At 46.9% G+C, this 26584-nt stretch overlaps 1 protein-coding gene across 1 annotated transcript in view; it reads right to left on the bottom strand.

Moving 5' to 3' along the window:
• FER1L6 (fer-1 like family member 6) overlaps positions 1-26584 on the bottom strand; it is a 241960-nt gene that overhangs the window by 97335 nt on the left and 118041 nt on the right. The window contains exons 20-22 of the mRNA XM_073590299.1: positions 22876-23000; positions 3066-3200; positions 2264-2413 (exon numbers count right to left, since the gene is read on the bottom strand). Coding sequence (XP_073446400.1) covers positions 2264-2413; positions 3066-3200; positions 22876-23000 — 410 coding nt within the window. The remainder of the gene's footprint in view (positions 1-2263; positions 2414-3065; positions 3201-22875; positions 23001-26584) is intronic.

Genomic DNA, 26584 nt, shown 5'->3' with positions numbered 1-26584 from the left:
CTGCCCATACCACTGGGCACCGTGCGACCAGGTCTTCGTGACTTCCTCCACCCCGTGTGATGGGCTCCAGCTCCGGGCGGCATCTCCATGGCTCAGGGTCCTCTGCCCTTCTTGACCAGCGGGGTGAGTTTCCCCCGGAACGTGGGCACTCTCGGGCGGAGCATCCCAATTCTCCACAATCGTAACAGGCGAATGGTCGTGGGCACCGACTTGGGTGGGGGCGGCGATGGTTCATGCCCCCTTTACCCGACCCTGGCCGACTCCTGCTTTCTTGACTTCGGCCAGTTCACCTTTAATACTCTATATCTCTCGCTTCACCTCTTGTACCCAGTGGGGTTCGCTCAGGGCGTTTACGGATGCTTCGATACTCCGAGCCATCCCCACGGGGACCGTCACCGCTTGCTCCTGTTCCCGAACCCGTGCCTCCTTCCCCATCTCTGAAAAGGTCAGATGTGGGTCCACTCGCACCCGCTCTCGCAAAGCCTGTCTTGTCAGGGTGTCTCGTAACCCGGTCACTAACAGGTCACGTAATGTTACGTTCACTGTCCCCACGCCGACTCCATCCTTCCTTTCAATGCCTAAAAACAGTTCCTGCAAAACATTCACTGTTTCCCCCTCTTGCTGCATGCGTCCAAACATCTGGGTTCTCAGTTCCCCCACATCGGTCGGGTCCCCATAGGTCTCTTCTAAGATCTGTAACACCCTGACGAAGGTGTTTTGCTGCCCCCGGGACCTCAACATTACGGTATCCCGGGCTTCCCAGTCCAACGCCATCAGGGCCACTTCTGCCTCTAAGTCAGGGGTAAGCGGATGCATCCTGAATAACCCACGCATTCGCTCCGTCCAATTCCACATCATAGTATTGCTGCCGGAGAACCTGGGTAGATAGCATAGCCCCCACAGAAATGCTGGGCCGGGGGCCCCCGTTGTCCGCGCTCGGAGACTGCATCCTGCCGACTACGCCAAATGTGGTGAGTGCAAGTACGCAGGATGCAGTGACAAGTCGCGAGACAGGTGCTTTCTATATTAAGGTTTATAAGACCAAAGGGAACTTTCCTCAGTCCCGGCCTGATCACCAAAAGGGGTAACACGGGTTGCCCTCGCAAGCACACACAAACGGGTAGAACCCGAGTACTTCCGGCAACAGCCGGTCACTATAGGGCCGCGGTATGGCCGACTACGGGTCCTTATTATAAAGTCAACTTAGCCATCCAGACGTCCCTCGCCATTCGGGTTGGTGGTCTTTCGGCGTAGTAGTTGCTGGGTCCAGTTGCTGAGGCGATGACGAAGACTTTGCGCATTCCGGCGCGCTGATGACACTGGAGCCCCACAGGCTCCGGCGTAGTTCTTGGACGGTTGGGCCGTCACGGTTGGGTGACCGCGGGTAGGCCGCAGCTGCAGGCTGAGGGGGAGCGGCAGCGGCCACGGGTTGAACTGGGGACGCAGTGGCCGCGGGCTGGAGTGGGGCGGCAACGGCCGTGAATGACCGCGGGCAGGCTGCAGCCGCGAGCTGGAAGAAGGTGGCGGCGGCCGCTGGTCGACGCGGGGCAACGGTTCTCGGACGGTCGTCTCTGCGCCGTCCCACTGATGTCCAGGGGAAGTATCCCTCCTGTCTCTGGCCTCCTCCCTGGCTCTGGTGAGTCGCTCTGGCTCTCAGTCGCTCCCACAATCTCCTGCTCCTTCTGTGACGTTCTGCTGACTCATCGTCCCGGGAATTCCCCTCCTCCTTTATACTGGTCCCTCCCCTAGCCCATCTGCCAGTCACAACGGTCCGTCCCCAAACTCTGTCCCCCGGAAACAGTTTCCCCCGGAACCCAGGTGACGGTCCCCTAGGTTCCGACCTGGACACTCGACGAGGACCCTCTCTCCCACAGCACCATTGAATACATTAGTGCAGCAGGCTGCTGACGGAACCATGATCCTAGATTATATACAGTTGAAATTCAAACATGCCTCCTATATCCTGTGACAGTCCCCCAAATCAGAAACTATCCCGCTGGATTTAGGGTGGATACAAGGCCAGCACCTGCTTAGGCCATCTATATGCTATGAACCTCTATTTTCCATTTCACTTGTACAGTACCGACATATTTGATGGGAAAGTGAAGACTGAGGCTTCATGAACATCATTTGATTTCGTCAAATGTTCCATTTTCATTTTTTTTTCTGTTTTTGTTTGGTTTGCCCTTTACAGCCTGATCCACTACAAGTGTACAGAGGGCACTTTAGAAATAGAGGCCATGTCCAAAATAATTGTACCCACCTGGAATAATTCGAATGCTGCCAGAAGATCTCCTCCAGAGAGGTGCCCACAAAACAGGGGGTAGTAGGCCAATTTAGTAGGACTGTAAGTCTGATCGGAGAGTATGACTGTTGGAGTGGCCACTGTAGAACCGATATATTCAGGTTTGCCCTATAGGATGACAAAAACACAGATATTTACATGGATATATAGTAAAAATAATGTATATCAGCAAACAGAATGCTAAATGTATGAATACATAATGATATATAATCATGTATACTAAATTACATAAGGACCTAGCTTGTATAATGTCCCCAGATATAGACAACTAAGTGAGCGAACATACTTGATACATTGGTTCAGCTTACAGAGTAATTCATTTTTTTTTTACTCTTCTGTTTCAGCTTCCTAGTTTGTGCACTTTAAATAGTTGCATTGACCTGCTGCTCTAACAAAAATCGTCAATCAAACAACGTTTATAAATATTATCCCTCTGGGAATCCTCTGCTCCCTTCCCCAATTCTCAGACAAGGAGAGTGTTTGTAAAATTTGTTTGGGTGCTGCTACAGCCCCAGATAAAAGCAGCTACTAAATTAGGTAGCTGAAACAGCCATTTCAGGATGGAGTTTGGGTGAAAAAGCAAAATAAATTAATGGAATGTTTTACAAAGGTTCATAAAAGTTAGCAAAACTGATCAATAATTAAATAAAAAAGGGATAACAAGGGCCTGCTATGTAGGAGATTTGGCCCATCCCTTCTGTAATAAGTGCAATAAGGTTCCCCACGTATTTTCAGAGTCTACCAGAGCATCTTTCCTCACCAGAGCATCATCATCATACAGCTCTACGACGATATTCGGAGGGTCGTCTACAATGTCTTTTATCTCTCCATGCAATCCTATGTTGTTGAACAGAAGCATCTGGTTCCAGGTTGGTGAAAGTGTCTGTGGAATGATCTATGGAGCACAAAGAAAGGTAAAGAACACGTCACAATAATTTACATTCTTAAAAAGGTTTTCTGAATCTAAAATGTTGATGGTCTATTGTTAGAATAAATCATCAATATTAGGTGGGTGGAGGTCTGAGTCTTGATACGCCAACCCTTGTGAGCATTGCACTCTCTTCAATAGCTACATCATTCCATCTACTTAGTAGCAGCAGAACCTGTTTTAAATAAAATGGGGCCCTGGGCAAAAGTTTAAAGTGGGACCCCAATTACTAACACATTGTACCATCACACAGAATCATTTAGTTTATATTTACATGCTCTGAATGTTCTGTCCCCACATGAGGCGAATGGAGGTGTAGTTGATTGGGGCTGGGAGAGATTCCTACCTTCCGTTTCCTCAATGCAGAGCAGACAGGACCACTGTTGCTATTTTGCGTCCGGAGAGATAATACACACCAGCATTTGTGAAGTCCAGACTTGTTTATTTGGAAATCTGGACATACAGCATATGATTGGTAATGCAGTAGGTTCTCCAGACATGCAGATGTAACCACCAAGGTGATACAGCGAATTGTGAAGCAAGGTGGTTCAGCAATGTGCAGCAAATGTGAGCAAGGTGTGCAGCAAATTGAGCAACGAATATGGTCAAAAAACTGATGCCTTTCGCAGCTCGGTACAAGCGTGTCTCTCCCGGGTGAAAATGAAACTAAGAATGGCAGCTAACAGGAAGAGAAGGCGTGAACCTTGACCCGGATGTGAAAGGCATGTACTAGAAATAATTAGCTGCAGGCTGCTATACAGAAAAAGGACAGCAGGTGGCAGCAGACCAAATGCAAGACTTATACAAAGAATGGTAATATAACACAATCTATGAAACGATATAATCATAACTTAGACGGAACAGCACACTCCCCGTCTGAAATTCCGTAAGGGATTTCACTATATTAATGTTTTGTTTTTTTAAATAAAGTTCAATAACCTGGAAAAGAAACACAAATATGCATGCAATGCAATAGTAACTTCAAAACGAGGTAGGTTCCTGAAACAATCTAAAGATACCCATCTTCGGATCGGAGAAGCCGCACCAGGCCAAACTATCTCCGACCCAATGGTAATCTAATGGACAAAGTACTAGGGCAGTGTTCTGTTAATGGTTCATCCTACCGGAATGTCCTCAATTGGTAGTGATTTATGGCAGACGTGCCAACCGTGACAGTCTTTGTCTCCACGTGAGTTGAGATAAGATCTCGCAATGTGGACTAACCTTTCCATAGTCTTGACAAGTTTCATCCAATTGGAGAAGCGTTCGAAGTGCTGGCAACCGAAGCTGGAGGTTGGTTTAGTGTTCGTGGCCAAAGTACTGACCTCGGAGCGGACTTCTGGATCGCCATCCGGATCCTGGATGCTGAAGACTTCCTGGACACATTCACTTCCCTTCTGTTCCAACAGAAACTTAGGACCTGAAAGCCAAGAAGAGTTAGCAAAGGACCTTATAGACATAGGTCTAGTGGCATGGTCAGCTGGATTAAGTTCAGATGGGATATAGTGCCATTGTTCAGGCTTGGAAGACCTCCTTATTCTCTCGATGCGGTTACTGACATACACGTAGAAGTGCCTTGTTTGGTTGTAGATGTAACCTAAGACAACCTTACTGTCACTGTAGTATTGTACGTCATCTATGTTGGTGTCCAGCTCGTGCTGTATAAAGTCTGCGAGTTCTAATGCAAGCACGGTTGCACAGAGTTCAAGCCTGGGAATAGTGTGGTCAGGCTTGGGAGCCAACTTAGCCTTGCCGAAGACGAACCCAACGTGATCTTGATTGTCGGGTCCCATCAACTTCAGATAGACAACGGCCTCCGTGGATGCATCCGAGAACACATGGAGTTTCTTCCCAGTGCTAGCAGCAAGTAAGGTTCTGGCGTAGCATATTGGTATATGGATTTCATCCAAGGCACACAAAGACTGCTTCCAGGTTTCCCATTTTGGTTCCTTATCAGGAGGGAGTGGGGCATCCCAGTCCTTGGTTTCGGAAAGCTGTCTCAGAAGGGATTTACCTTGTATGGTTATTGGTGCTACGAATCCCAGTGGGTCGTATAAGCTATTCACCACTGACAGGACACCACGTTTAGTGAATGGTTTGTCTGCACAGTTGATTTGGAAACTGAAGGTGTCGACTGACAGGTTCCACCTCAAGCCTAAGCTTCTCTGCACAGACGGACAGTCTGGTCCCAGGTCTATGTCCTTGAATCCTGGTGCGTGGTCACTTGACTCAAAGGCTCTCATGACAGCTGGGCTGTTTGAAGCAATTTTGTGCAATCTAAGCTTAGCTTGGTACAGCACACCTTGGGTCCTCTTGAGTAGGTCAATCGCCGCTTCTTCTGTGGGTAGAGATTTTAGTCCATCATCCACATAGAAGTCTTTCTCTACAAAGTCTCTGGTGTCTATTCCATATTCGGACTCTCCTTCTTGTGCGGTTCTCTGCAGGCCATAGGTTGCCACTGCGGGGGAAGGGCTGTTCCCGAATACGTGCACCCTCATGCGATACTCCACCATCTCTTTGCTGGGGTCATTGTCCTTGTACCACAGGAACCTGAGGAAATTCCTGTGGTCCTCTCTGACTATGAAACAGTGGAACATCTGTTCAATGTCGGCGGTGATGGCGATGGGCTCTTTCCGGAACCGCATCAACACTCCTACTAGGTTGTTTGTAAGATTAGGACCCGTGAGGAGGACATCGTTGAGAGATATGCCTTGAAGTTGGCGCTTGAATCAAAGACAACTCTAATTTGCTTAGGTTTCCATGGGTGATATACTCCGAATGAGGGTAGGTACCAGCACTCCTCATTTTCCTTTAAGGGAGGCGCTGGCTCTGCATGGTTATTCCGGAATATCTTGCTCATAAAGGTGACAATTAGAGTTGAGCGACTTTTGGTTTTTAGGGTCGCGTTTCGTTTCGTGAAACCCGACTTTTCCAAAAGTCGGGTCGAGCAAGATTGTTCGATTATAGGGAAAAGTCGGGGTCGTCCCGAAACACGAAACCCAATGTAAGTCAATGGGGAATAAAAGTCAGCAGTGAGAGGAGGACAGGAAACACACCTACAGTGCCCATTTGAATGCCAAAAGCATCAATTCTTCTTTCTTAAGCTTGTCAACCTTAATTAACTTCATAATACAAGTTACGCACTGAAAAATGGGGGTTATTTGGCTACAAACTGTGGGGGGGGAGGGCTGGCTCCAGGTTTTTATGTGCCCTGGGCGAAAGAGCGCCCCTTTAACACATACCACAACTCATCATGCTCCGATACGGCAGAGAAATAGCGGTATAGTACAATGAAAAATACCTCACTTTTTACATCTCATGACGAGGCCCATCTATTTCTCCATACAGAATCATTGGTCCCATATAATGTTTGAAACAGTATATGATGAGCTCCACATAATGCTACAGTATATGTTGGTCCCCATGGATGAAGCTCCACTGTCTTATGGGCCCAAATAATGCTCCAAACATAATGGGCCCCATTTCTAATGCTCTAGTGTATAATGGGCCCTGTAAATGCTACTCCAGTGTCTGATGTCCACCTTTGGAATGTTCCAGTGTATTGTGGGCCCCATCTATCATTCTCCAGAGTATAGTGCTCCCCAAAAATTGCTGTCCCAACATTGAAAACAATCAAATAAGTCTCCTCGCTAGGGAATCCCTGTACTTGTCTGGACAGGTGCTGTAGCTTGCTTAACAGCTCGCCAGCCGTTCTCACGCCCAGTATGGATTACACGTGATTGCACAAAGGTGAGAAAGGGTACCGTATCCCCAGATAACATGTATGGATAGCGTACACATTCAAAATATATGTCTCAGGAGGCAGGCTCAGACGGTGTTAGGCCCAGTATGGATTGCACGTGATTGCACAAAGGTTAGAAAGGGTACCGTATCCCCGGATAACATGTATGGATAGCGTACACATTCAAAATATATGTCTATACAGCATGAGGCAGGCTCAGACGGTGTTAGGCCCAGTATGGATTGCACGTGATTGCACAAAGGTTAGAAAGGGTACCGTATCCCCGGATAACATGTATGGATAGCGTACACATTCAAAATATATGTCTATACAGCATGAGGCAGGCTCAGACGGTGTTAGGCCCAGTATGGATTGCACGTGATTGCACAAAGGTTAGAAAGGGTACCGTATCCCCAGATAACATGTATGGATAGCGTACACATTCAAAATATATGTCTATACAGCATGAGGCAGGCTCAGACGGTGTTAGGCCCAGTATGGATTGCACGTGATTGCACAAAGGTTAGAAAGGGTACCGTATCCCTGGATAACATGTATGGATAGCGTACACATTCAAAATATATGTCTATACAGCATGAGGCAGGCTCAGACGGTGTTAGGCCCAGTATGGATTGCACGTGATTGCACAAAGGTTAGAAAGGGTACCGTATCCCTGGATAACATGTATGGATAGCGTACACATTCAAAATATATGTCTATACAGCATGAGGCAGGCTCAGACGGTGTTAGGCCCAGTATGGATTGCACGTGATTGCACAAAGGTTAGAAAGGGTACCGTACCCCTGGATAACATGTATGGATAGCGTACACATTCAAAATATATGTCTCAGGAGGCAGGCTCAGACGGTGTTAGGCCCAGTATGGATTGCACGTGATTGCACAAAGGTTAGAAAGGGTACCGTATCCCTGGATAACATGTATGGATAGCGTACACATTCAAAATATATGTCTCAGGAGGCAGGCTCAGACGGTGTCAGGCACAGTATGGATTTGACGGCCCAGATTACACAGCGGAGGAGCAGGGAGAGGTAAAGATTGCAAATGCTGGGGCCCTGCCCAAGCAAGGGGGGCCCACTCGTGGGCGTCGGTACTGGCACTGGGCCCCTCATAGTACAGCGGTGTGTCTGACGGCGGGTGTGCACCACCACCGTCAGAGACACTTGGTTGCACTATGAGGGACCCTGTGCCAGTGCCCGCGCCCAAGAGTCGGCCTACCCACCTGTCCAGGGCAACGGCACTCGCACGGTGTCGTGCGGTAGGTGGTGACCCCAGCCATGGGGGGGGAGGCAGCACAGTTAGGGAGTTTTAGAAAGTGGCATATGTTGATGTTGGACATTCAGCTGATGCAAAAGGCGAAATAGGTGAAGTACCAGGAAGAGGTGGACCAAAGCAAGCCATTTTTCTGTCACCCTATGTGTCATCAGGGGAAGGTGGGACAAAATCTTTGGAAACCCATGCGTGGTTCATTTTAATGAAGGTTAGATCATCCACATTTTGGGTTGACAGACGGGTCCTTTTTTCTGTCAGGATTGATCCAGCTGCACTGAAGACTCTTTCCGATAGCACACTTGCAGCTGGGCAAGCGAGCTCCTGTAAGGCATATTGGGCCAATTCAGGCCAGGTGTCCAGTTTAGCGGCCCAATAGTCAAAGGGGAATGACCTGTGTGGGAGAACATCGATATGGGAGGAAAAGTAGTTTGTTACCATAGTTGACAACTGCTGTCTCCTGTCACTTTCCATCGATGCAGTATTACCAGTTGTGTGAGCGGTATTTGAAAAATCAGTCCACAACATTGTCATGAAACCCCTGTCTCCAACGCCACTTCTGCTGTGTGCACCACGAACACCTCTGCCAAGCTGCCCCCGGCCCGTACGGCTCGTGTGAGAACCATCACCGCTGCTGTGTGCTGGGAATGCCTCAAGCAACCGATTTACCAGAGTTGCTTGTTTATTAGCCAATATTAGGTCAAGGTTCTCCTGTGGCATGATGTTTTGTAATTTGCCTTTATAGCGTGGATCCAGGATGCTGGCCAACCAGTAGTCGTCATCGTTCATCATTTTGGCAATGCGGGGGTCCCTTTTTAGGATCCGCAAGGCATAATCTGACATGTGGGTCAATGTTCCCGGTGTCAATGATGCACTGCGAGTGCTGGGTGGAGGAGCACTTTCTGGCAAATCCACATCCCTCCAGTCACGCACAAACCCTGTACCAGACCTTGCCACGCCAACATTTTCACTTGCCCCACGAGATGCATCCTCCTCCCCTAAGTAATCATCCCCATCATCCTCCTCCTCCTCCTCTTCTTCCTCCACCTCGTCCAGGAGAGGTCCCTGAGCAGACAATGGCTGAATGTCATCAAGGATTCCCTCCTCCTCTTCCTCCTCATCAACATTGGCTGCAGACGCCTGCTCCTTAAGGTGCGTCAAAGTTTGCATGAGCAGACGCATAAGTGGGATGCTCATGCTTAGGATGGCGTCGTCTGCGCTTACCAGCCGTGTGCATTCCTCAAAACACTGAAGGACTTTACAAAGGTCTTTCAGCTTCGACCACTGCACACCTGTCAACTCCATGTCTGCTCTCAAAGTGCCTGGCCGTGTATCCTCCCACAAATGCATTATGGCCTGCCTCTGCTCGCACAGCCGCTCCACCATGTGCAGGGTGGAGTTCCACCTTGTTGCAATGTCGATAATGAGGCGGTGGTTGGGAAGGTGGAGCAATCGCTGCAGCTTCTGCATACGAACGGAGTGTACAGGCGACCGGCGGATGTGCGCGCACAGTCTTCGCACCTTCTGGAGCAGGGCTGTTAACTCCGGATAATTTTTGAGGAAGCACTGCACCACCAGGTTCAAGGTGTGAGCCAAGCAAGGTATGTGGCTGAGTTTTGAAAGGGCTATGGCTGCCACAAAATTACGGCCGTTATCACTAACTACCTTGCCTGCCTCAAGATGTACACTGCCCAGCCATGACTCAGTTTGTCGCTTCAAGTACTCGGCCAGCACCTCGGCGGTGTGTCTGTCGCCCAAACACATCATCTGCAACACAGCCTGCTGACGCTTTCCACTAGCTGCTCGATAGGGGGACACATCGTGTGCAACAGTGGCAGCTGCAGATGGAGTGCTCGTACGACTGCGCTCTGTGGACGAGCTTTCGCTTCTGGAGGATGTGGAGGAGGAGGAGGGTCGAACGCCTACAGCCAACTGTTTCCTATACCGTGGGCTAGGCAGCACTGTCCCACCACCGCTGTCCCCTGTGGACCCTGCATCCACCACATTAACCCAGTGCGCAGTGATGGACACGTAACGGCCCTGGCCATGCCGACTGGACCATGCATCAGTTGTGAGGTGCACCTTTCCGCTCACTGACTGCTTGAGTGCATGGACAATATGGTCTTTCACATGATGGTGGAGGGCTGGGATGGCTTTGCGAGAGAAGAAGTGGCGACTGGGTAGGTCATAGCGTGGTACTGCATAGGCCATGAGTTCGCGGAAAGCTGTGCTTTCCACCAACCGAAAGGGCATCATCTCAAACGAGATTAGTTTGGCAATGTGGGCGTTCAAACCCAGTGTACGCGGATGAGAGACTGAGTACTTTCTTGACCTACTCATAGTGTCTGGGAGGGTGAGCTGGACTTGAGAGCTGCATATGGTGGAAGTAGCGGTGGACAGGGCGGACTGAGAGAGGGTTGATGATGGTGATGGAGTTGGTGTTCTTTCTGATGGCCTAGAATCAGTATTTCGTTGATACGACACCTCAACATTTGCTGCTGTGCTAACCGGTGGGCTTACAGTGGGGGAAACAATGTAGCGTTGCTGACTACCTTCGTTGTGATCAGTTGCACATGTGGCACTTGAGGTTTGGTGTTGTGTCCACGCTTGCAAGTGCATGCTGGTTAAATGTCTAAGCATGCAACTGGTATTCAAATTTTTCAGATTTTTCCCTCGGCTAAAGGTCTTTGCGCACTTCTTACAGATAACCTTGGCCTGATCATGAGGATTTTGTTCAAAAAAGTGCCACACTGCACTCTTCCTACTTTGGCAGACATTTTGCGGCCTAGCACGCTGTGATCTTTTGACCCTCTGGACAAGCTGTCCAGCAACTCTTTTGATGTTTGGAACCTGTCTTTGGAGTGCTCCGGGCCTGCCAGATAACAGCTGTTGCGATGTCGATGTCTGCTGTGGATGCTCCTCATCTGAGCTATTGGAAGCAGCACCCTCTTCCCCCAATGGATGCCAATCTGGGTCAACAACTGGGTCATCCATCACCTCCTCTTCTATGTCATGTGCACCTTCCTCTGTGTCACCGTGTATGGTGGTATAGTGTGCGGGAAGGGGCACCTGAGTCTCATCAGGGTCAGAATCTGGCTCTGTACACTGCGAGGACAATGTAGTGCTCTGAGTGAATGTACCAGCAGAATCATCCATCAGCGGCTGTGCATCAGTGCACTCCATGTCAGATTCATCTTGGCCTGGGTAATTCACCATTTGACTTGATAATCCAGGCATGGTATGTGAAAACAGCTCCATGGAGTAATCAGTAGTATGGCCTGCGTCATCCTTCAATCTTGGTTGGGGTGAAGGACACAAGGAAAGGTGTGGTTCATGAACATGAGCCTCCAATGACGACTCAGTGCTTTTACTTTTTACAACTGAAGAAGAGGAGGCGATAGAGCTGGAGGCTGAGTCAGCAATGTAAGACAAAACTTTTTCCTGATGCTCTGGCTTTAAAAGCGGTTTGCCAACTCCTAGAAAACTAAGCGTTCGAGGCCTTATGTAGCCAGACGATGACGCAGGGTCAGCACCTCCTGCATTCGGTCCTATTTTGCTCTTGCCACTACCATCAGATCCACCACCAACACCATCATTACCAGCTGCCAACCCCCGCCCAATTCCACGGCCTCTTCCACCAGCCTTCCTCATTTTTGGTAGAAATGTAGACAAAATCCAACAAACTATATAGTAATGTAAAACAAGGTACAAGGTGTCTATAGGACAGGGGAGATTTTGAATTTCTGCACACACTTGTGGACAGTGGACACTTTTGGATTGTGTGAGGCCCACTGATATCTGAGCGCTATGTGACAGGCTCGATGGCACTGCTGTGACAAAAGTGACTAGAGGATAAGGGAGATTTTGAATATCTGCACACACTTTTGGACACTGGACACTTTTGGATTGTGTGAGGCCCACTGATATCTGAGCGCTATGTGACAGGCTCGATGGCACTGCTGTGACAAAAGTGACTAGAGGATAAGGGAGATTTTGAATATCTGCACACACTTTTGGACACTGGACACTTTTGGATTGTGTGAGGCCCACTGATATCTGAGCGCTATGTGACAGGCTCGATGGCACTGCTGTGACAAAAGTGACTAGAGGATAAGGGAGATTTTGAATATCTGCACACACTTTTGGACACTGGACACTTTTGGATTGTGTGAGGCCCACTGATATCTGAGCGCTATGTGACAGGCTCGATGGCACTGCTGTGACAAAAGTGACTAGAGGATAAGGGAGATTTTGAATATCTGCACACACTTTTGGACACTGGACACTTTTGGATTGTGTGAGGCCCACTGATATCTGAGCGCTATGTGACAGGCTCGATGGCACAGCTGTGACAAAAGTGACTAGAGGATAAGGGAGATTTTGAATTTCTGCACACACTTGTGGACAGTGGACACTTTTGGATTGTGTGAGGCCCACTGATATCTGAGCGCTATGTGACAGGCTCGATGGCACAGCTGTGACAAAAGTGACTAGAGGATAAGGGAGATTTTGAATTTCTGCACACACTTGTGGACAGTGGACACTTTTGGATTGTGTGAGGCCCACTGATATCTGAGTGCTATGTGACAGGCTCGATGGCACAGCTGTGACAAAAGTGACTAGAGGATAAGGGAGATTTTGAATCTCTGCACACACTTTTGGACACTGGACACTTTTGGATTGTGTGAGGCCCAATGAATATCTGAGCGCTATGTGACAGGCTCGATGGCACAGCTGTGACAAAAGTGACTAGAGGATAAGGGAGATTGGATTGCTTTTAAAAAAGCAGTTTGCGGAGCAGTGGGTAAACAGCAATGCCAGCCTGTCAGGAAGCCTTAAAAGGCAGCCCAACAACCAACACCACTGATACACCACTATATAGCCTCCCCTTGCACTGCACACACAGTGACTGGTGTGTTGTGCAGGCCAAATCGCTAGCAGCAGAAGCAGTTTTTTTTTCTTCTTCCCTGCCTAACGCTCTCCCTACAGAATCAGCAGCAACCTCTCCCTATACTAAGATCGGCAGAAGTAAGATGGCGGTCGGCGTGCACGCCCTTTTATATACCCCCTGTGACGCCCACCAAAGCAAGCCAATCACTTGCATACCCTTCTGAAAGATGGTGGTGACCCGTGCATATGTCATCACGTTGCCCACAGTGTCCGTGGATCCTGATTGGCTGAAAAAGAGCGCAAAACAAACTTTTGAAACGCGACTTTGGCGCGTAAGTCGCCGACCTCGTGGCCGACCTCATCATAGGGTCGGGTTTCGTTTCATGAAACCCGACTTTGCTAAAAGTCGGCGACTTTTGAATTTTTTCGACCCGTTTCGCTCAACTCTAGTGACAATGTGTTCTTTCATCTCTGGTTTGTTGCTAAGTGTGCGTTGGAGAGAGTTGAATTTGGACAAGGCTTGTTCACGATTGTTCGGGAGTCTTACCCTGGTAGCTCGGAAGGGTAGGGGAAAAACCCACTGATTAGTCTCGTCCTTAAGGAACTCATTGTCCATTATCCTGACAAATTCCTTGTCTTCCATTGATGGGGCTACTTTGTTGTCATCCTTAGTTGTATGAAACACTGATCCTCCAAAGTCATCGGCATAGTTAGAAGGAATGACATCAGGCAGCTGTAAGGGATTTGGAGGTTTCTCTTTCACCTCATAGTGATGAGGGCATGGTTTGCAGAAAGTAGTTCGTCCGTCTCAGCGTACGTAGGTCTTAAAGGAGTCGACTCTTGTTCAGTCCAAGCACACATTTCCTATGATTACCCACCTCAAGGCGAGTCTCTGTGCGTAGAGGGCATAGTCAGGACCATTGCACTGTTGGTGGACCTTATGTATCCTTAAATTGTCTCTACCGAGCAGAAGTAGGATTTCAGCATCTGTGTCCGTAGGTGGGATAATTCTGACTAGGTGCCTTAGGTGTGGTTGGTGGAACGCAGCTTACGGGGCAGGAATCTCATTCCTTTGGCTGGGTATTTGATCGCATTCGATTAACATAGGTAGGCGTATTTCTACGCCTCCGTTGACAGGAGAAGCAATGAAACCTTGTACCCTTCTGCCACTAGACTCTATGCGACCTGAGCAAGTAATCAGAGTATAGGGCGTTGCTGGTCCCTTGATTCCAAAGGCTTCAAAGAACTTAGGTCCAGCCAGGGATCGATTGCTCTGATCGTCAATGATGGCATAAATTTTTACTGCCTTCTCTGGTTGCCCTTCTGGATAAACTCTGATTAGGCATATCCTGGCACAGCATTTATCACTTTGGCTCTCCCCACATTCCTCTGAGCATGAGCAGGAGACATCCGTGGTAGACTTGGCGTTATTCTGTGGCTCCCCGCCATGGCTTGTAGCCAGGCTAGAGGTAACTGCAACTGCTGGATCGCTGGTTGCTGAGGTTGGATGCAAAGCTGATGGGTGTTTGTCACTATGACACTCCTCACACTTAATGGCAGATTTGCAGTCCTTGGCCATGTGTTCTAATGAGGCGCAGCACTTGAAACACACCCCAAGTTCACTGAGGATTTTCTTGCCCTCCTGCATGGTTTTGGACCTGAAGCCTCTACATTTGTTCAACGAGTGTGTTTTTTTGTGAATGGGACACTCACGATTGAAAGATTTATCCCTCGATGGAAAAGTGTACTGCTTAGCAGCGGCTACCGCAGGTGGTGGCAGGTTAGTCTTTCTGACACTTACACTGCTCCTCAAGTCCTTGCGTCTATGTGTGATGCTTTCATACCTTGATGACGGTGTTGCTGGAGTTGCAGTGTTAGACTCCAGGAAGTCTAAGCTAGCATCGTTCCTCATTTGGGCCTGTTCATCGACAAACTTGCAGAACTGATTGAACAGAGGAAAGGTGACATCATGTGACCTTTTGTACCTGAAACACACACTGCCCAGTTCTCTTGCAGACTATGTGGCAGCTTTGAGACGATTGGGTTCACCCCATGGGCGGTGTCCAGGTAGCACAATCCAAACAGACGAGGGTCTCTTTTTGCAAGTTCCAGCTCCATAAGCAGATCGCTTAAGTCCAGAAGCTTGTGGGCTTCCTTAAGGTTGATCCTTGGAACGTTCTGCAGTCTCTTGAACACGGACTTTTCTATGGCTTCAGCGCTGCCATAGGTTCTTTCGAGTCTCAGCCAGGCGGCAGCGAGACCTGCTTCAGCTTGCCCCACGTAGACGGTCCGAAGACTCTTGATACGGTTTGTGGAGTCAGGACCCAACCATTTTACGATGAGGTCGAGCTCCTGTTCTGCGGATAGGTTGAGGTCAGCAATAGTGGCCTTGAAGGTTGCTTTCCAGGCTCTGTAGTTCTCTGCACAGTCGTCAAACTTTGAGAGGCTGGGGCTGATTAGATCTTTGCTCACCGTAAACCTGGCAAACTTGGACATGTCTGATCCTTCACTCCTTGTTACCATGTTAGCTTGTGGTGCTGTGGCGCCCCTGAGGCTCAGCCGCCACAGAGGTACTGCACCTCCTCCTGGGGTGTGGTGCCCCACCATCTAGGTAAGTTGGAAGCTCCTGACCACACTCCAACACTCGCACCCCACACAACACAGTAGTTCAGCAAAGCCACATTGCGGCTCCCTGCTTGGAGTGTAGCAGAGCACCTTTGGTGGCTCCCTGCTTGGAACATGAAACATGCTGGGAGGCGGGTGGAGTTGAGAATACTTAAAAGAGCGGGAATGTTTAGGATCACAGGTCAGTCTGGAGAGGAAGCCACTCAGAGAGGAGTGAGGAAAGAAGATCCCTGAGAGAGGGATGGAGGAAGCAATAATAAAGGATTTTGGGGATATGTCAAAAGTAAAAGAAAAGTCAAAGATGCTATAGGATTTTTACAGGATGAAAATGATGAAATGGTAAGACAGGATGTTGAGAAGGCTGAACTTTTAAATTCCTATTTTGCATCTGTTTTCTCTCAGAAAGGAAATGTAACATCAACTGTTCTTCACTGTCCTACTAAGGGAATAGAAGAATCCAGGATATCTATAAACAGAAAGATAGTGAGGAAACACTTAGCTAACCTAAATGAATTCAAGTCTCCAGGTCCAGATGAATTACACCCCAGAGTACTAAAGGAGATAGCAGAAGAAATTTTTGAACCCCTCTCCATAATCTTTGAACATTCTTGGAGAACAGGAGAAGTCCCAGAAGACTGGAGAAGAGCAAATGTTGTTCCTATCTTCAAAAAGGGGAAGAAGGTGGACCCAGGCAACTATAGGCCATGAGTCTGACTTCTATACCAGGAAAGATCTTTGAACAAATTATTAAACAACATGTATGTCAGTACATGGATAAGAATGAAGTGATTAAACAGAGTCAGCATGGGTTTGTAACTAATAAGTCATGTCAGACTAACTTAATTTCCTTCTATGACGGAATCACTGATTGGGTGGATCAAGGAAATGCTGTAGATATAGTATATCTTGACTTCCGCAAAGCATTTGACAAAGTATCTCATACAATCCTTATTGAAAAAATGAGTATGGAATGGATAAGGCAACTGTTAGGTGGATTCATAACTGGCTTAGTGATCGGACCCAAAGAGTCGTCGTAAATGGCTGCACATCCAGTTGGAAGAATGTCTCAAGTGGGGTACCACAGGGCTCTGTCCTGGCCCTGTATTGTTCAACATCTTTATCAACGATTTAGATGAAGGAATTGAAGGTAAACTGATTAAATTTGCTTATGACACAAAGCTAGGAGGGATAGCTAATACTAGAGAAGAGAGAGAGGATTCAAAAAGATATAAATAAACTGGAGCAGTGGGCAGCAACTAACAGAATAGTTTTTAACAGGGAAAAATGCAAAGTACTACATCTGGGCAATAAAAATGAAAAAAGCATATACAGAATGGGAGGAATAGGGCTAAGCAACAGCACGTGTGAAAAAGACTTGGGTATACTAATAGATCACAGACTGAACATGAGTCAACAGTGTGATGCAGCAGCAAAAAAGGCAAATGCAATTCTAGGATGTATTAACAGAAGCATACAGTCTAGATCACGTGAAGTCATTATTTCCCTCTACTCCTCTTTGGTCAGACCTCATCTGGAATATTGTGTCCAGTTTTGGGCACCACATTTTAAAAAAGACATCAACAAACTGGAGCAAGTTCAGAAAAGAGCGACCAGAATGGTGACCGGTCTGCAAACCCTGTCTTATGAGCAAAGGTTGCAGGATTTGGGAATGTTTAGTTTGCAAAAGAGAAGACTGAGAGGAGACTTAATAGCTGTCTAGAAATATCTAAAGGGCTGTCACATTGTAGAAGGATCATCTTTATTCTCATTTGCACAAGGAAAGACTAGAAGCAATGGGATGAAACTGAATGGGAGGAGACACAGATTAGATATTAGAAAAAACTTTTTGACAGTTAGAGTGATCAATGAGTGGAACAGGCTGCCACGAGAAGTGGTAAGTCCTCCTTCAATGGAAGTCTTCAAACAGAGGCTGGACAGACATCTGACTGGGATGATTTAGCGAATCCTGCTTTGAGCAGGGGGTTGGACCAGATGGCCCAGGAGGTCCCTTCCAACTCTACGATTCTATGATTCTATGATAAGGAGGTGCTGCAGCAGACCTCAGTGACCTGGGTCTGCTGGCACGGGAAAGGAAAGGAGAAAGACATTGAACTGAAACCTGATCTTCCATAAGAAAGAAAGAATAGTACGGAACGTAGAAATAAAAGTGAACAGAGAGGACGTGGGGTAGAGGAAGAACCCTGCCTAGAAGTTCTAAGCGCAAGAGGTTGTATGGACACGAATGGTTCTGCAGCAGACACTGGTGGAGTAGTGGGCTGTAAATGCACTACTCCCATCTAAGACTTGGGGCACAACAGCAACTTGGATAGTTAGCCGGGATTCAGGAGTGAGGAGTCCCCGAAGCAGGCTTCAGCTGTCTGCCGTACAAGTAGAGTTCTTGGGAACATCTGTCAGGAGGAACTCCAGTGTAACTCAGTACTAGGAGATCTTCACACTTAAAGGCGCTATAAGAGGAGACGTTCAGAAAGGTACATGTTGGCGGAGCGTTGGAAGGGAGCATTCCATCTTGCCTGGAGGTTGACTGAGTCCCTGACCCGGAGGACACGGCACAGAGGGAGGCACCTGTGTGTACTGCAGACTGTGAGTAAAGCTTTGGAACTACAAGCCCTGGTGTTCTCCATTCAGCACCGCTACATCTGGGTACCAGCTTCTACACCGCTTGTGCCTCTCCTCTTCCCCTACATCTACACTGCCCTGGGGCTACAGCTTCACCTGTGGGGAGCTTCACCATCTTGGCTGCAACACACCACCAGCCCCAGAGGATCTGCATGCAGCGTCGGCCTAACATCTCACTTGCCGAACACCACAGGTGGCGTCACGAACTATTCCATTCACTACATTCTACCATTCAATTTCCCCCCATTAATTGGGCACCCAGGGCCACGGACCGGGTCACCGCTGCTGTGACACATCCCGCCGACACTGGCCTAGTCCCGAGTACCCCACAGCCCTGGGAGGGCGACCCAGTGCCCCTTGGGCGTATAAGCTATGTGGAGTGGAAGGGTGAATTGTTCCCGGGTAGAATGATGTTGCTGCAGGGTTGAGCTGTGGTTTAACCTCTGGAGATTTTGATGACTGCGGCTTAAACTGTGAAGATGGACTGGAATGCGTCTTGTGGTCGTCTTGTGGTCGTCTTGTGATGGTTGCTGCTCCTGAGGGGACACAGTATGGCGTTGGTCTTGGGTCTCTGCAGATGCTGTGGGTAACACTGGCACCGTAAGTTGGGCTGACTTGGACATTTCCACAATGTTGGGTAGAACGTCGCAGGAGAAGGTGTGTGCTGCAGATATCTGTTTCTGCACGTAGTCACTTGTACGGACAGCTGGGTCCTCTTCTTCCAGTGGTGGTAGGCAAATCGGGTCGAGGTTTTGCTTCAATGCTTGCTCGAGTATTTTTACTTCAGCTAATGCGATTTTTCCCTCCATTTCTGTTTGAAGAATCTTTGCCCGAGCCTCTGCTTCTGTTTGAAGGTTCTTTGCTTGGGCCTCTGCTTCTGCTCTTGCTTCTGCTTTCTTGGCTTCTGCCTCTGCTTTCGCTTTCTTGGCTTCTGCCTCTGCTTCCTTGGCTTCTGCCTCTGCTTTCGCTTTCTTTTCTGTGTAGGAGCATCTTAGTTTGGATCGCTCTGCGTTTAAACGGGCCTCTAGGATTCTGTCGCTGAGGGTTGAAGTCCTTGAGCAGGATGATTTGTATGACCGAGAAGAGTGTCTGGATGAGCCTGATCTGTGAGATCTAGCTTCTTGCAGATGAGCAATACGGAGCTCCGCTTTATCTTTGGCGTCTTGCACGGCGGCATCCCTTTCTCTTTCTGTGGAATCTACTTTGCTTAATTCTGATGAGGCTTCATCGATATTAGAGTCTTTTCGGAAGGAAACGTACCTTGCGAATAGTCTCTTGTATCTTCCGTGGGCCGTGTCTAGCCGTTTTATAGTGTCCTGTAGACTCGCTGCATCATTTTTGTGGTGCTGGATACTTGACATGAGGGAGGTGACTCGTTCCCATAGGTCGTCCAGGTTGTCATTGAACTCATCCTCCGTACTGTGATAGTTTTCGACAGCCTTTATGGTTGGTTTGACAGAGTGTTTTGGTCGTGAGTCTTGGTCTGTTTGTGAAGCTGGCTCTGTTTCCCCCTCTTCATAGTGGACAGTATCGGGTTGTATTTGCTCTGTTTCTGCAGTGGGAGACTGTGCAGGGTCTTTTTCAGCCATTCTGATTTACGGTGCGTTGTCTCTTTAAGAAACTGAACTTTTGAATTGGGGGCTGGAAATCGCAGTGCAGCTTAGTTAAGACGTCCAGATAAGATTCCCAAGCTGTTTTTAGAGAATCGTGGGGTTTTACAGTCCGACAATCTGCAGCAATGTTGTATAATATACAGAGTCTCTATGCACAATTCGGTCTGGGGTGACGCTGCAGTGTTTCTTAGCAGAGCAGGGCTGCGGTATGTGAGCAGGCAGACGGGTTAGGATATAAGGGTGATTTTTGCTGGGCTTCAAGGAAGTTTTTCGACTGTTCTGTCCCCACATGAGGCGAATGGAGGTGTAGTTGATTGGGGCTGGGAGAGATTCCTACCTTCCGTTTCCTCAGTGCAGAGCAGACAGGACCATTGTTGCTGTTTTGCGTCCGGAGAGATAATACACACCAGCGATTGTGAAGTCCAGACTTGTTTATTGGAAATCTGGACATACAGCGTATGATTGGTAATGCAGTAAGTTCTCCAGACGTGCAGATGTAACCAACAACGTGATACAGCAAATTGTGAAGCAAGTTGGTTCAGCAATGTGCAGCAAATGTGAGCAAGGTCTGCAGAAAATTGAGCAACGAATGTGGTCGAAAAACTGATGCCTTTCACAGCTCGGTACAGGCGTGTCTCTCCCGGGTGAAAATAAAACTAAGAATGGCAGCTAACAGGAAGAGAAGGCGTGAACCTTGACCCGGATGTGAAAGGCATGTACTAGAATTAATTAGCTGCAGGCTGCTATACAGAAAAAGGACAGCAGGTGGCAGCAGACCAAATGCAAGACTTATACAAAGAATGGTAATATAACACAATCTATGAAACAATATAATCATAACTTAGACGGAACAGCACACTGAATTCAGGCCATTAATCAAGCGTAGTCGACAATATTGAAGACGTTCAATGCTTGTTTCCCGGCCTCTTTACAGCGGCTGAGGAAGAATGATGGGCACAGAATGATCACTAGTAGATCACTCTGTCCCCATACAGTATCATGTTATTAGCAGCATATCTGCAGTTTTCACCGGACAATAAACAATCCAATCACTTGATGAATAGGCACCAATATAGTATAATGCAGACCCATTATAGTATAATGCAGTCCCATAGAGTATAAGCAGTCCCATAGATAATAATGCAGCCCCACAGAGTATAATGCAGTCTCTATATAGTATAATACAGTCACATATAGTATAATCCAGTCCCATAGAGCATAATGAACCCCCATAGAAAGTAATACAGCCCCATAGAGTATAATGCAACCCCATAAAGTAATATGCAGCCCCATATAGTATAATGCTGTCCCATATAGTATCATGCTGCCCCACTTACTATAATGCAGCCCCCGTATAGTATAATGCAGCCCCAATATAGTATAATGCAGCCCCATATAGTATAATGCAACCCCAGATAGTATAATGCACACCCCAAAGTTCTCCAGCATTATGGCCACCACATACGCACTCATTCCCCCACCGTTCCGGTCTCTGCAGCGTGACTCCTCAGCAGCTCCATTGCCCGGCACAGCGTGGCGCGATTAAGTGACGTGAATGATAGGAGAGGAACCATCATCCGGCGGGGAGAGGGGCCAGATTTAGCCCTGGCACTGGGCCCTCCTGACTCGTTGGCCCCATAGCGGGTATGTGGTCTGCTGCTATTGGTGGCACACCACTGGCTGGGGCCCTTGGGTTGAACTAGGTAAATGCCTAGTTTTCCCCGCCCTAACGTCGGCCCTGAGTAGCAGTACTGCACATTGCCTATTAAGTAAGTGGGACAACATGGGAATCCCCAGCACAGCCATTACTAAACAGAGCAATGTAAATATAGAGGATGCAGCACTCACAGAAGCACCCCGGCCCTTTGTATGGGTGCGAAGAATCATACCTCCACTGATCAATTATTGATGGCCTATCCTAGCAATAAGGCATCATTATCTGAACCTGGAAATGTTCTATAACATTTAGTCATGGATATTGCTTACTTATCAACACACTGACACTAGACACCAATATTGGGGCAGTAAACCACTGGATATCAAGTATTGGACCAACACCTGACTGGACACACAAACTATTTAACAAAAGGGGATTGTCTCCCTAACCACTTATCAAGGCCATAAGTATATATAAGTTTATTTCTGTGGTGTAAATGCCGCTATTCTCCTGAATCCGGCAATGTTTTTCTCTTGTTTCTGCGCCTCTCCGTTCCTGAGATATAGCCTCCTCTTTATTGCATAAAAATCTAATCTTTATAGCCAAGTGAGTGTGGCCATCAAAAGGAAGATGCCCACAGTACAGCTGAGGATCACGCCTAGTTGGTTAAAAAGACTAGATTTATATACAGGGAAGAGGAGGCCATATCTCAGGAATGGAGAGGAGCAGGAACAAAAGAAAAACATCGCCGGATTCAGGAGAACAGCGGCAGTTACAACAGGTGAAAAATTACATATTTTAAGCAAGTGGCAGATCCTCTACAACCCAGTAGCTCAGATGCTAGACCACTGGATGCAATGGCATGAGCTTGTACAGCAATGTTTATCAAGTACTTGGCTGCTGGACCACTAAACTCCAAGATTTAAAGGGTCTGCTACCCACTCAGTACAGGAACCATAAACTCTTAGAAACACAGGAAGACTATAATAATAGTAGTTGAACATTTAAATACTAGCAATCAATCACCTTTACCCGGCACAGATTTGTGACCCATATCCAGTATCAGACAAGGCCTATAAAACTACAACCAAAAGCCTAAATTTATGCCAAACTTAATGGCAATAGAATCAAGCTCTTGTCACGATGGAGTCGAAGCCGAGGAGAATATTGCAGTCCAGATTTGCTTCTTACCTTTGTCGTCTGGCAATGCGACACAAATGTCACTTTAGCAAATGGATCAGAAAGGCCGGTACTGTCTGCGGCAATCAACCCTCGAGCCTGGTACATGTGGGCCCGCAACTGGAACAGGTGTTTCGCTGAAAAATAGAATTTACAAGATTTATATCGGGATTTTTTAATGAGTTTTCAACAACTTAAATGGATTCTCCATTGAAATCATGAGATGCCTTATACCATTGTTCATAAAATCTATGTGAGCAATGAGAACAACAAAGTTTACAAATAGTGCAGGGGCCATAAAAAAAACCAAGGACCTCATAGCAAAGATCAAAGGATACGGACATCTTTGAATGCATTTTTTTTTTTTTTTTTACTTAATTGCATGTATTTTGGCTAAAAATTATTCTTGGGTTCCATTACAAATATTTCACTTTGTGCCTTCTGTAGCCTCTGGGTTTCACTCTCTATTGTTGGTTGCAGAAGGAGTTAACTGAGACTCCATCAGTGATAGAGAGTTAAAAATAAACCTGACCGCTGATACATGATATTCGCTATATGATTTCAGCCACGTATGATTGACTCTGAACTTTGAAAGCCGCTGGGGACCAAGCTGGATGGGAGACTAGTCGGACAGGCGGGTCCCTGGCAGCTTCTCCCTGCCAATGACTGACATGTCTTATCTTGCGTGCGTGCACAGGGAGAGACCTGTCAATCCAGGGGAGCAGGTGGGGAGAAGTCACCATTGACCCGCCTGTCTGACTAGTCTCCCATGCGACTTGATTCTCGGCAGCTTTTAAAGTAGGTTTTTATAAGAGTCAAACATACATTGCTGAAATCAGGAAACCAGTGTCGGATACTTACTGCCTGTGGATCGGGCAGCAAGTATCAGGGGTTAGGGTTCCTTTAAAACTCTCATCTTCCTTCTTCTGAGCTCCTCTCAGCAGGTTTATGAGCAAATGAAAGTTTAGTTGAACTTTGATCATAAATCAGAATCCAAAACGGAGGCTAGAAGACAGAAAATAAGAGTTATAAACTCTACCGTCAGAACAAGCTCACTGTTGGATTCTCGGTTAACTCTATAGAAGACCAATTGCACATTTTTTTGCAACTGAAACAATGATTTTAAGCAAAATTACCTGCAGAAAGATTAAACCAAGAACTCATCAGTGAGCTCATTCTGATGGGAAACTTTATGACTCTTGTATTCCTGCTTCTGAGCTGTGCTCACCTAATTTATGATCATAAAGTTCAGCTCAACTTGTGGTCAAAAATCAGTCGAGAACAGCTCAGAAGTAGGAAGATAAGAGTCATAAATTCTCCATCACTGAGGGATTCTCAGTTGACTCATTTTGCAACCAGCAATAAACAGTGAAACGGAGAGACATTTAGTAAAACTGCATGCATGTAAGTAAAAAAAAAAATTGCCCCCCCAAAGTTGCCCACATCCTTCCAATAGGTCTGCCGTTACTGTGCTGGGTTTGTGCACCATGATAATTGCAGACCATCCATTCTATCTCCAGGAAAGTTAGTCCAATGTTAAACCCTCTGGTTTGCTAATTGTTCCTAGAGAAGTAACGCATGCACAGGATTTTGATGCCCAGTAAAAAAAAAAAAAAATGGAAACAGACAGGAGTTTCCCTCCTTTTCATCAAGGGGTCCATGGCAACCTCACATACTACCTTTGTGGTATTTACACCCCTGTGGGTACACGCTTTAGTTTGCTGTACACATTCCCTTTTAGTTATAAGGACCTCTATCAACAATATGCTAATTACAAGGAGTTCTACCGCTGGACCCCAGTGATCAGCTGTGATTTGGAAGGAACCAGGAATCAAGTGTTCAGTTTCCCTGCAGTGCCACCACAGGTGAAATTGGGTATTACACAGTTTATGAATATTGATGGCATGTCTACCTAATGCATGTGCATATGGGGTCCTCCAGGGAAAAAGTGTATCTGCCCTCTCTGGCTAATATATAAGGGTCCTGAGTTGGGATTCTCATCATGAGCCAATTCGTCTATTCTAGGTTGATAATAAATATTATAGCTAACTATCCCATTAGATATTTGGGTTTAACTAATTCTGTGTTCAAAAGAGCAGATTTCATGGTTTATTTATGGACTGCAATGCCCAGACTGACCGAGGGTCTCCCGACCTGAACTTACAGCCTCACGTGTTTATGGAGCTGAAGACCCACGGTGTAGTATACCTGTCTGAGCCCGGCCTTACAGGATTCTGATGGGTAACACAAGACACCTCCAGCACTCCTTATCATGGAAGACACAACACAATTAGGCAAAAGGTGTAATCTGTCTAATTCATGTTTCCCCCGACACCATATTGCTAAAGAGCAACGAGCTGCGGAGTAGAAGTCTTTATAGAATCTCATAAGGTCTAAGTAATGAAGATGTCGTTTACGAAGAGTATAATTACCTTCATGGACTTGAGCGTAACTCTTCTTAATGAAGGTGTATTGTGGTGTTGGGACAGAATCTGATAGATGTGTTTAATATAGGGCACAAGGGGATCCGTGCGGTGTAAGGACGCAAGAATCCTTGTAATATCATAGGTATATAATCCTCATCTCACATTGTTCTCCGATGCTCTGTGTATTCCACAACAGACATGAAAAGTCAGAGTAGAAAGTCTATTAATGGTCGTCTCACGTGGTCGAAGTATCTAAGTGATCTGTGCTTCACTACGAGGTAGGTGTCCTTCAGGAGGGCCTGTAATGGCACTTTTTTGGAAGGACACTCCACCTGTTATGTATAGGAGTGAATGGGAGAAGAGTTCCGACAATGGTAAAATGCCATTGTCTGTTTTTTTTAAAGAATGTACTTAAAAAATTTGGGGGTAAAAAAAAAAATCAATTTTACTTTTGGATTCCATTAAAAATTTTGCACCGTTTTCCTTCTTGTTGCACTGTTTATTACTAGCTGTAGAAACTGTGGAATATGTCGTTCTCCTCAGCTGACTTGTGACCATAAAGTTCAGCTCAGCTTTCACGTGTTTGTAACTCAGCTGAGAAGAGCTCAGAAGAAGGAAGGTAAAGTCTCATTCAGATGTCAGTCGTTCTCGAAAAATGTCGCATCGGTAATTTTCGCTGATCAAGCTTGTTCCTATTATAGTCTATGGAGCTGCTGACACGTCCGTGTGTTCTTATGGATTGTGCGGTCTACGCAAAATCACGGAAACATGTCTGATTTTGACTTGAGTCTCAGATCAAATTCACAAATTCAAGTCTATGGGAACATGAAAACAATTGGAAAATTGGACAGGACTCGGATGCCGACCATTTTTCATGGGCTGTTTGATAAAAGAAACTTGAGAAACCTCCATCAGTTCTTTTCTTTATCCAAGAAAAAACGATGAAACTCTGATGGTAAAAAGTGACACTGACCGAACAGCAAAAATATAATTTTTAGCCAAAAATACATGCAAAGAAATAAAAAATAATATCTTTCTTGGTTTCTAAGTGTCTGTTCTTGGCAGAGATGGATTGGGGTTGGTGGAGTCCCCTATCGCTTCAGATACCAGACCTTAAATGACCTTCTGTTGTAGCCACGTACCTGCAAAACAGCCATGGATGCCGAAGTCTGTTCTCGGCAGTGCCGAGCGACATTCTTCCACTCAATGCCGACTTTTATTTCCCATTGACTTGCATTGGGGTCGGATTTCGGACGAAACTCCGACTTTTTTTGCCCTAGTCGGACCAGTTTCAT

This window comes from Dendrobates tinctorius, unplaced genomic scaffold (genome assembly GCF_039654945.1).
Source record: "Dendrobates tinctorius isolate UK_male_01 unplaced genomic scaffold, ASM3965494v1 ptg000116l, whole genome shotgun sequence".
NCBI classification, from domain to species: domain Eukaryota; kingdom Metazoa; phylum Chordata; class Amphibia; order Anura; family Dendrobatidae; genus Dendrobates; species Dendrobates tinctorius.
Note: the sequence above shows the minus strand (reverse complement) of the source record. Positions and strands in the feature narration are given on the sequence as shown.